The 11,865-nt window shown below is 41.5% G+C and overlaps 1 protein-coding gene across 1 annotated transcript; it reads left to right on the top strand.

The window, feature by feature from the left end:
• The first annotated feature begins 2,171 nt into the window (after window positions 1-2,171).
• GPR12 (G protein-coupled receptor 12) lies at window positions 2,172-7,866 on the top strand. Its single transcript, XM_056329933.1, has one exon. It carries the CDS (start codon window positions 2,560-2,562, stop codon window positions 3,562-3,564), a length of 1,005 nt encoding a protein of 334 aa, XP_056185908.1. The 5' UTR covers window positions 2,172-2,559; the 3' UTR covers window positions 3,565-7,866.
• Window positions 7,867-11,865: the final 3,999 nt, after the last annotated feature.

Below are 11,865 nucleotides of genomic sequence, written 5' to 3'. Positions count from 1 at the left end.
TCCATGCCAATGCCATCTGCCCTAATGATGACAGTCCACTATCTCACTAAAAAGCGACAAACTGGCAATACAGGATACAAACATTAGCTTGTTTATAATGTGTTGTAATTGGAACGGAAATCATTCACAAATTAACTAAGTGAATAAACACAGCTCTCCAAAGTCCTAAATTGAAATATTTAATTGAAATGCTGGTTTTTCCTATTTGTGAAACAAATAATAAAACAGGATGAAGAAAAGCTGTTGTATTTTTTAAAGCAACTGTTCTAAATGTAAGAGTGAAAGATGCTGAAACACACCAAACATAGTCTAGATCACATGGAAGTAATTGTTACACTGTCACATAAGAAATCAGTAGATAAATCAGGAAGGCAGTGACCAACAGCAAGGTGATAACCGTTTTTAATCCTTGTTATAAAGCAGGAGGTTCACCAGAGATATGAATGAATTATCCTGAAGCATCCAGCAAAGTTTCCCAAGGCTTAGCACAATGGCTGAGCTAGACCTCAACGAAGGATGGCACCACACAGGCTTGTTGAGAGCATTACTCCACAATGGAGAAGGAAATCGTCCCTGTAGATTCCAGACATCTGCCAGGGTCAGATTTTCCACAGTGCTTTAGGTATATAGCAGTGTAAATGACGCCAAAGCAAGTTTTCTTAAAATTGCCCAGGCTCTTCTAAAGACCAGCTCATCCCACTATTCTGACATGTCCTGGAGGACACATTTCTCTCCACTGACAGTATAGGGGACCTTGGGGAACCATCTTCTGCATACAAACACCTACGTCTGGTGTCTAAAGCTGTTTGGTGTAATTCGCCTGACCCAACGACTTCTATGCAAGTTCAGTTTCTAACTCACTAGAAGTCCCACTGGCCTGCCTGCACTATCCAATATGTAAGAGCTTTGCAAGTCTGGCCACATGTCCCTAATGTCACCCTCTGAAGATGGCAGGCATCCCCATGCCCAGGCTTCTCCAGCAGGCTCTCTGCACGCTGTCAGATGCTACCTGCTCTAGATCGGATACTGTGCATTGTTCCCTTAAACATTTTATACTATATTTTCATTTTCATACGGTTATTATGAATTATAACCACAGATTCACAGAATGGTTGAGGCTTTAAAGCGCCTCTGGAGATGGTCTGGTCCAGCCCTGCTGTTTGAAGTATGGTTAGAGTAGGTCACTCAGGACTGCGTGTTTTTAGTATCTCCAGCGATGGACACCCCACAACATCTCTGAGAACTCACCGCTCGATCTCATAGTACTGGTAATTTTTACTCAAATCATTTTTAGGAGGCCCTGCTGCAAGCGAAAAGCCAGCTGATGACTGGAAGACCAGCAAGGGGCTTGGTGGGCACAGCATCGCTTTATTTCATGGCTTTTACTCTGCGACCACCCCCTCACCAAGGTGCACAGCTGCTGTCAACATTCAGCTGCCACAAATTAGAAATAAGAGTCAGGAACGCAGGGCTGAAGGGAGGGCTTTAACTTACACTCGTACCAACACCCTCGTCGCCCAAACCCCCATCGCCCCCTTCAGCACCTCAAACCCACGGGCAGCCGGTCCCTTCCCCCGCCCACCCCGCGGGGAGAGGCCCGGGTGGGCTGAGGGGAACGATCGCCTCAGGGCGGCCGCGGCGGTACCCCAGGGGCGCTCGCGCGCGGGGGAGGGACTTGCGCAGGCGCGCGCGCACGAGGCGAACTCCCCCCACCCCCCCCACCCCCCGCATCCCCCCCCACACACACACCCTGCGCGCGCGCGCAGGGGGCGCGCACCTGCGCTGCGCCCTACGGCCCCGCGCCGCGCCGTGAGGGCGGCCGGTCCCGCTGCCGCCTTGAAGGGACCGCGGCGGCCCCTCTGTTCCTTCTCCTCCTCCTCCTCCTCCTCCTTCCTCCGACCCGCCGGGGAAAACCCAGGTGACCGTCGCCGGGGGTGCGTGGGGCGTGTGGCGGCGGCGGTGGGGATGTGTGGGGGTGTGCGCGTCGAGTTTGTAAGTTCGCAGAGAATATTCCCCAACCCCCCCCCCTCCCCCCCCCGCCCTCAGCCCCAGCCCGGGCGGGGTTTCCTCACAGGGGGTCGGTGAAGGATGTCCCCCCCCGCCCCCCCTGCCCTGGCCGCTCCCGCCATGACCAGAAATAACCCCAATTTGAAATCGTGGTTGCTGAATAAGGGGGTTTCCACCGCCCTGCAGCCGGCCCCCACCCCAGATGGCAGCGCTTGGCGGGGGGTGGCGGTGGGGGTGGCTGTGCTGTGGGCTTCCCCCCGTGCCTGTGCCTTCTTCCCTGTGCAGGTGAGGGGAATTACCGTTAAGATCACCCAGCCTCCATGTGCCGGCCCCTTGACAGATAATCTCGGGCAGTTTTAAATATGTTTTTCCCCTCTGTTATTTTTTTTTCTTCTTTTTTTTCCCTATTGTCACATTTATGTAACAAGTGCCTGTCTGCACGTTAGATTGGTGTTGCCGTCTAGGGCGTTGCATGCTCTGGGGGTGCTGCATCCAGTGCTGTGTCTGAACATTAAAAAAAATGTCTTTCCGTTGAAGAAGACAGGGGTTAAAATGAATGAAGATCTGAAGGTTAATTTGAGCTGGCTGCCTCAGGATCATGTAGAAGCCAGCTCTACAGAGAATGCCTCAGCCACAGGCTCCTCCCTGGTTCCTGTCGTAGACCCAGAGCCAGAGCTTTTGGTAAACCCCTGGGACATTGTCTTGTGTACTTCAGGGACCCTTATCTCCTGTGAAAATGCCATTGTGGTTCTTATTATTTTCCATAATCCCAGTCTTCGTGCCCCCATGTTCCTCCTGATAGGCAGCCTGGCGCTGGCAGATCTCTTAGCGGGCATTGGATTGATCATCAATTTCGTTTTTGCATACCTTCTGCAATCAGAAGCTACGAAACTGGTTACGATTGGACTGATTGTTGCCTCTTTTTCAGCATCTGTTGGCAGCTTGCTGGCTATTACTGTTGATCGTTACCTCTCCCTGTATTATGCTTTGACTTACAATTCAGAGAGGACTGTCACTTTTACCTATGCCATGCTTATATTGCTCTGGGGAGCATCTATCTGTATTGGACTGCTGCCTGTAATGGGCTGGAACTGCCTCAGAGATGAATCCACCTGCAGTGTTATCAGACCACTCACTAAAAATAATGCAGCTGTCCTTTCGGTCTCTTTCTTGCTTATGTTTGCCCTCATGCTGCAGCTCTACATTCAGATCTGTAAAATCGTGATGCGCCATGCCCATCAGATTGCCTTGCAACACCATTTCCTGGCCACTTCCCACTATGTGACCACCCGAAAAGGCGTTTCTACTTTGGCCATTATTTTGGGGACATTTGCTGCTTGTTGGATGCCTTTTACGCTCTATTCTTTAATAGCAGATTACACCTATCCTTCTATATACACCTATGCCACGCTCCTGCCAGCTACCTACAATTCCATCATCAATCCTGTAATATATGCTTTTAGAAACCAGGAGATACAGAAAGCACTTTGGCTCATCTGTTGTGGCTGTATCCCTTCTAACCTGTCTCAGAGAGCAAGATCACCCAGTGATGTCTGATTGGCAGCTAGGAGGACGCTCCTTAACATGTTACTTTCCAGACATTCTTGCGATGCTGTCTTTGGTTTAGATGCATTCATTAAATGGTGTGTGATGGGTTCATATAAAAACCACAGGATGCACTGACCTTTTTATAAACAGAAAACCCCAGTGACAAAAATGAATCAAGCGGTTTAAGGGAGATTTCCAAAATCAAAATAATCAGTGTTCTTACAGATTTATGGTGTTGCTCAGGGCCTTTTGTTACATTACCCAGACTTTGCCATGTTTGCCATGATTTTACATTAAGTTTTCAAATTAAAATCAAATGGAAACAGCATACCTCCTTTGAAATTGTTTATGTGATTTTGAGTTTAGTCATACTGCATGTTACAGTCTGTTGTCAGGATATTTTTTCCCTCTTTAATTCTTTTTAAAACCAGAAAAGAAAAAAAAGAAGAAAAAAGAAAAGAAAACCCAAGTCCTGTTACCCCATTTGTATATCATCAGAATACTCTTCAAAATAATGGCCAATTGTACTGATTTATATGGTATTTATTGTAATAATCTCAGTGCACCAAATTTGCTCTAAGTGAGGAAGTACTTGTATAGCGTTTTATTTCACATCTCGGTATGAATTAGCTTGATAATTGTTTTAAAGGGTTACCTGTTCTCTCCTGAGTTCTGGCTGGATGTTAAAACAGAAGATATGCTTTGCCTTCCTTTTGAAAAGTCAGCCATATGTTTTCACTTAGATATGGGACATCAGAGCTCATTATACTATTAATTTTAAAAGGAATTCAGGGGGGATCTTCGAAACTGATGAAACAATGTGGCCTCTTTTGGCTATGCATTTGTAATAGATACAACACTAACTTTCTCAGCCAAGTTTATCTTTTCAGAAGTGCATAAGAAAATATCTAATAAAGTAACATACAAATTGCTTGCAACATGTTTTTAGCATCTATGTGAAATGGTTTCCCTTAAGTTTGTTACCAAGTCAAAACTATTACCACTTGCTTTCAGCGTTCTGTGATATAATTTAAAATACTGACATTTATAAAATCTCAGAGCATATCTGGTTCATAATTTTATGCAACCAGGGCTGCAACATGAAACAATATTTTCTTTTCTGTCAGTTTCATCCATTACAGATTGTGATTCTTCACACTGTACACATGTCAGTTCGTTATAGGGTGATAGTTCTGGTCTGAAAAGCAGAGCTTCCTCTCATGAATGGTTAAATTTCAAACTGCTTCTAACCTTTGCTGAAGCCACATTAGAATGCACTAGAAATAAAACATTGTTTTTTAATTTGAAGGCTTGATTGTCAGAGAGAAAATCTTCCTGGCAGATGTTGTCATGAAACTTAAGGTGTACCCCAATGTCAGTGCATGGGAGTTTATAGTACCACTTCCATTAGTGTTGATGGGAGCTCAATGTGTTAATGCCCTGGCGTCAGTAGGAGGTTATGTTCTCTTGAATGTCAAAGTCAGCATACTGTATTGTTGCTTCAGTATCTTCCATTACAGTTTTAAAAACCCCAACAAACTCAAGTGTAAAACTAGCAATATTTACAGTTCAATGAAAAGAATATGCCTGTATAGTGTAGATAGTAGAGACAACTGTGTTGCTGGTCTGAATTTTTCCAAATGGAATCTGTCCTTTTCACATGGACATTTGGATGACTGTAGCTTTTTGTGGCAAAGTTTCTGTGACATTAAGAATCGTATGCTATACACAAAGCTGGATCTCAAATGTGAATGAGTTGTATGTAAACAAGGCTCTGTAGAAAATTTTATGAGCAATAATTGATTTTAGTTGCAATGCTGGGCTCAAATTCTATTATTGGTTCAACCTTCATGATATTTGGCTCATGCTTTGTAATCTGATTAGTTTAATAATTGCATGGCATGGTCCAGTAGAGCTGTGAACTTGCAGCTCCCTTGGCTTCACTGCAATTTACAGATGCTCAGCACAGTTAGACTGTGACCCCTGCTCAGTATAGGATATTGGTGTTCTTTATCTACTTCTGAATGCTAACAAAACTCTAGTCATTGCATTTTATTATGAATTTTTGTATAAGAAATAATCACTTCTTAAATAGCCATGCTATATGTATATGTGCAATTTTGCAAGTATGCAAAGCATTGAGAAGAAATACCAGTAAAAGTCATCAGCTGAATAATGTAGAGAGGCTGAATACTGTAGAATGGCACTTTTAAAAGCAAAAGATAGGTTAGTCATGCAGAGTTTACACCACACCTACCCCCTTTTCTCCCCCATTTATTCTTCTGTATCGAATTGCTAAAAGGTGTGATGAAGACAAGCAGCTACAACTGTGTCCAAAATTGAGTCCAGAGGGCAACTCCTGTTTTGCTTAAGTAGACCTGTTCTCAACCTCTTGGATAACCTCACAGGCACTAGTGTCTTTCTCTCCACAACACCTGTGTGGGCAGGAAGCCAGAAAAAAAATTATATAGGGGGAGATAGTGTCATCCCCTCTGCTCATGCTGGTTTACCCATCGTCCTTGTCATCTTCCTTGCTCTACAGGCTGCTCAAATCCACAGAGGCTCTCCAGAGTGCTGGGAGAGCTGACCTTTTCCTTGTGGCAGAGCAGAGAGATTTGTAATTGGAAGCTTCTCTCCTGAGGAGCAGTGTGAGTCAAACAGAGGAAAGAAGGATTAATTATAGAAGTCCCACAAAGCTAGCTCGTAGGGATGTGATTTGCCCTTGTTTCAGGAGTAATGCATGGTTACCTTTCACCACAAACAGATGACAAACGCAATTTATGCCTCCCAAGCTACTGCTGTGACTTCTAGTGAGGATGTTGTCTCTTCCAGAAGTATGTTCTTAAACTGAGACTCTGCATCATAGGCCAGAAGACCCTTGTGGAGGTCAGTGACACAGGTTTGCCCACAGCTGTCAGGCAAAACTTCTAATATGGTTTGCAGTACTGGGCAGATGCTATATTACACCCCCGTGAGTTCTTGGGAGCAGGGGCAGAGCTGTGGGTACAAAGCTACCTACCTCACTTGCACAAAACAAATGCTTGACAGACAGCCACTTCTCCGACCCTGCAGAATTAAGCAATTCTCTGTTGTCACCTCAGAATTACAGTGTAGCTCCTGGTTCTGTATGATGAGGTGCCAGTATCCATCCAAGATACCTCTGAGACTGGCAGAAATCCAGCCAGCTTGCAGGATTCTGTCTTTTTGTTGTCTCATCAAACAACACCTGTGTGTAAGACTAGGGCTGTTAGATTCACAGCTCTATGTACAGTGAAGTATCTTTCATATCTCCATTGTAATGGCAAAAGAATGCGTAATTTAGTTTAAAGAATTGCAGTTAATTTTTATTTATTAACATGCTTGAACCAAAGTTAGTAACAGGTTATATCTTGATGGGAAAAATATACTGTAGTCAGCTTTTTCATATATTCATCCTCAAAGCTTGAGAGAGAATTTTAATTTTTTTCAATTATTATTTTTGACCATTTCTCCTAACAATAAGATTTCAGCAATAAGAAGAAATACGTATTTAGCACAAGAGCAATAAAGTCCTCCATGTTGCGGGTACCATAAACTGCTGAGTAAACTTAGAGCAACAGAGAGGATGCAATATATTTTTTAGACAAAAAATAGTAACTTGCATAAGGACTTAAAGTAAGCAGAAGTCTTCCCTTGTTAAGTAGTTGCTATTGGACCAATGTGGGACACTATTTCTGGTTGGTTTGTGTTAAAATTATTGAGTTCCTGAATGGGATTACTGAGCAATAATCTTCTACCTTAGTTCTTGGATCCTGAATTCATGTTATTTGCAAGAGGGACTTAGGTACTGCAGTGGAGATTTTGATTCTTTCATTGTTTGGCATTTAGTTGTGCAGCATTCTATGGATGTATTTGTTGCGTTCCGGATTTTCAGTTGTAGCTTAATACTGAGAATACTCTTCACCAAACAAAAACTGAGAAAATCCAAATTTGTCATGCCCATCAAGATGGATATGATAAATGGTGATAACCCATTCTGAAGGCAGCTTTGCCTTTAAAAGAGCAAGATTATGGTGTCATAGAAGAAGACCCTCACCAATACCAAGGGTATTTGGAAGCAAGCTGAAAGGCCTGCTATTGCTGCTATATCTTCCTACCGTGGACACTTAGTAACCTAGGCAGCTGCATCCGTCCTCTGTGTTCAGGGGCCAGCTTTGAGGCATCTTGGAGTCACTAAAATTCCTCCATGGACAGCAGTGAACTTTGACTTAGACTAGCAGCTGTTCTGTTCCCAAAGGGTTATTTTTCTGTTGCCTCATTTTCTTAGGGATTGTTTAGCTTTTAAGAAATGAATCCACAAGTACCTTATTTTTAAAAGTGATGAGCAACCTGCAGAGTGACTGGAAGTTGGGATTAAATAGCATCACTACAAATCAAGTCCCTGAAACATAACCACACACTCATTACTTACAAAAATTATATATAAAAAAAATGGTTCTTTAACATTCAGAACCATATTTGCAAAGTCTTGACCCTGACTTTTATGAAGAGAAAGTATGCATGGTCTGGTTTTTATATGTACAATAAATAAAGGAAAATAAGAATTGGATGGAGTAGTCGCTACTTAAAAAAACACCAGCTATTCTGTCACTTTAACTTTATCTGAGATACCAAATGGTCCTTGAAATGCCAATCAACTCTGGCAATTTTCTAGAAATTCCTGAGTACCTACAAGTCAGTGTTAAGCTTTGTAGCTAAAGTAAGAGGGCTAGCATGGTTGCCAGTGCAAAACAATTTGGTGTAACAACTCTGCTGTGAGTGAGCAGGAATAAGAACAATATACCTGCACACTAGCTGTAGACAGATCAAGTCCTAGGTGTATAGGAATAGCATTACTTTAAATTGTACTGCTGTAAGACAATACCAGATAGACTCTCACTGGATATGGATCCTACGTTGTCAGAAATCAAGAATCTTTTAAAGTGCTACTTGCTAACTATTCAGGAAAGGGTGTTGTGGTGGTGTACTTTTTGAGAGGGATCAAGAATGCAGCTAGATTTATGAATGAAGTAATTAAGGATTATGTTACCTACATGTAGATTCATCCCATCTCTTTGGGAGAAGGTCTGAGAAAAATTTTAAGGTTTTACTTGGCTGCCTTTGGGAGCAGCCAATTCTAGAGCAAGAGGTTGCTCCAGTACATACATTCAATGCAGTAAATAATCTTATCAGTCTTTACATATTTAATAAAAGGAGCAAATAGCTCTTTTCAGTCAGAATTGTTGATTGATAGATCAACATCTTTTTAATAATACTGTAGGAGACACTTTGTGAAAACTGATAACTTAAGTGGAAAACTTAGAAAAACAAATTTTTCCTATGCTTAGTGTATTGCACACTTACTGTATTGCGTGTTAGCAAAAAGCCCTGTAACTTGGCATTAGGTGGCAAGGCTACTCAAAAGCATGTGAAATTCAGTGCTTAACCAAAAAAAAAAAACCCAAAAAACCAAAAACACAAGTGCAGATAACAGTGCATTACTATAATTGGGAAACACAATTTTAAGTAATATTTCAATTTCCTGACTTTTTTGTTCTGTTTTTTGAATGCCATTATATAAAGTGGTGGTTTACTTTCTCAGTGCCACGTTTAGTTTGGCTTGGTGGTAGTCCAGAGATGTGCAATGGAGAAAAAGTAAGATATCTCAAATTCTGCTTATAGAGAGGGGGACTAAAAGGAAGGGTCATGATTTATATGTCATGGATAAGTAGTAGTACAGAAAAGATACATTAGGTGTGTGAATCTCTCACATCTGTCAGTAAAAAAATGGTTGGATTCACAGTAAACTTGAAAGGTCTCGTTTCCGGAAATATTTTTCCAGTAAAAAAGGAAATTACTCCATAAAACTGGGTGTGCTCCTGGCTTCTTCAGATCAAGAATATGCAATTTTAATGGATCAGAAATCTGGATCAACTGCAAGGATATCTGCTTTCATATTAGGTAGATGATGAAAGATGAGAATGGAAGTCTTTATGGTTTGGTGAATCAGCCAGGTACACTCAGTGCCTGACCTTGGATGGGAATGATGCTTGAATATATGCATCCCCTGTGAGAAGGTTATTTTGAGCTGCCCATTTTGAACCTTACCCGATGTGCACAGAGTAGCTGAGAGGAGCCCTGTGGCTCCTGTTGTTCTGGGGTGTAGTGCAGCAGTCCTGTGTCCCTGAGGCTGGCAGTATTGCTGTTCCTGTTGAACGGTGTCCAGAGAAAAGAGAGGAGGAAATATGCACAGAAGTGAGGTCCTGCTTCCTTGAAAATATGACCTCATATGTTTTATTCGGAGTATTACTTGTTAGCACAGTCTTACATGGTTCCACTTGAAATCAGAAGAGGTTTTTTGTGGAAAAATACTGAAAATAGAACCAACAGCAGATTATTTTACAGTAAGTCATTATGTATTTCTGTTTTTTCTGAGGACCAGCTGAGTCTGTAACTTTGCAGTAACTGTTTTTTGAAAACAATATACCTAAACTAAAAACTAAAACCAAAAAAAGTCCATGCTGCAGTTTATTCACAAAATTATTGTAATCTTGTAAGCCAGACAAGAGGAAGCAGTTGCATATTTCACCATTACACAAATTTCTTCTAGAAAAGAAGGAAAAAAAACAAATCGGAAGGGAGGTGAGATGAAACCATATTGCAGTTAGATAGTGCATCACTGCTGTGATGCCAACTAACTCAGAGTAATTGAGAGAATAAAAGGCGATTTTCCAGTGGAGGTTCTTTGCAAATGGGTTGAGAGAGGAAGACTCATTTTAAAACAAAGGTCAGTTAAACTTGCCATCCCAAACTCCTTGAACTGGCTTTTAAGGAAATTGTCCTCACCTCCCCAAACCTTTTGTTTTGGAGTCTATGTATGCCAAGGCAATTTTTACAAACTTGCTGACATGCTAGATGTTTAACTGGACAAGACAGTGTTATGGGTTTCCTCCTCTCAGGGCTTATGTCCCAGAACTAGTGAACTGACTGATTTAACTGATATCTAAGTAAAACAGACCTTTCTAAAAAGCATTGTACTTATGGACATTCACTGCATGTTTAGAGGCTTCATGAAATTACTGGTATAGAGTAATTCAGCTGATGCCTATACAATTACAGGGTTGTGGGGTTTTTTTCCTTTCCTTTTTTTTTTTTTTTAATCTTTTTTTCTCCCCAGTAGTAGGATGCCTGGCACAGTCCTTTTTGTTTCAAGACAAACACTGGTTTATGGTTGGACTCTGATCTTAAAGGTCTTTTCCAACCTAAATGATTCTATGATTCTAAGAACCTGCCTCTCATAAGTACAGTGCTACATTCTTAGGTAAAACCTTATTTACAAAGGTTTTAATAGTTTGTTATAACCCTTTCAAATCTATCAGCGGCACTTTTTCGTTGAACAACTGTGGTGAGCCTTTGCTTTACACTGGAAATTTATGAGATGGCGGGGGGAAGCAAGTGAACTGCTACCATTTTCTTTACACTGGTGGTAGTCTTTTTCCTCAACCCTTTGATCCCAACCATAGGATCTACCATAATATCTAAGCACAGGTCTAGTCTTGGTTTCTCACGGAAAAAGCAAGTCAATACTAGCTGCACATGCTGAAAGCTGCATCCTACAAGGATTTACCTTAGAAAATGGAGGGGCCTTCCACTTTTAAGGAATAGATGCCAACAAAATAAATTTGTTTTTTAAAAAGCATAAACTAATTCTTGAAAGGAAATACCCATGTGCAGGTTTAACTTAAAGAACTGAAGTATAGTTCTATTACATGCTCAGTGGAGAAACAGTTTCTTATTTGCTATGCCATTAAGTTCATTATTATGAACTATTATACGTAAATAGCAAAATTAAATACTTAAATATAATACATGTACCTAATTATTATGATTATTTAGTTTACTTTTTATATGCATGATATGCTAGATACCATGCTGTCTATCTTCAGTGTTGTCATGGTCAAAGTGTAACCTCTCTGCTGAGGCAGTTTCATATGATTAAAGAAAAGCATTGCCAAACTTGTATGAAGGTTGCAAACACTGAAAGATTCAGTGATAAGTAATTAATATTTCAACAAAGACAATCCAGAGGTTTTGGAAGGGAGGTGAATTCTCATGTCTTTAATTTGGACAAATCCCACTGCCAGCTTTGGGATTAAAGGAATGTGTTATATGGCCACATATGGGACAGAATACAAGCAACATATTTATCCTAGTGTGAGACTATGTAACAGTTACATGTTCCTGCACACACTGTTCCCTATTCTCTCACTCTGTCTCTCTCTCTCTCTCAGG

This window comes from Falco biarmicus, chromosome 2, assembly GCF_023638135.1.
Source record: "Falco biarmicus isolate bFalBia1 chromosome 2, bFalBia1.pri, whole genome shotgun sequence".
Classification (NCBI taxonomy): Eukaryota; Metazoa; Chordata; class Aves; order Falconiformes; family Falconidae; genus Falco; species Falco biarmicus.
Note: the sequence above shows the minus strand (reverse complement) of the source record. Positions and strands in the feature narration are given on the sequence as shown.

Bases quoted from the DNA above. Each gene is read 5' to 3' on its own strand.
- GPR12 (XM_056329933.1), top strand. From the start codon at position 2,560: ATGAATGAAGATCTGAAGGTTAATTTGAGCTGGCTGCCTCAGGATCAT.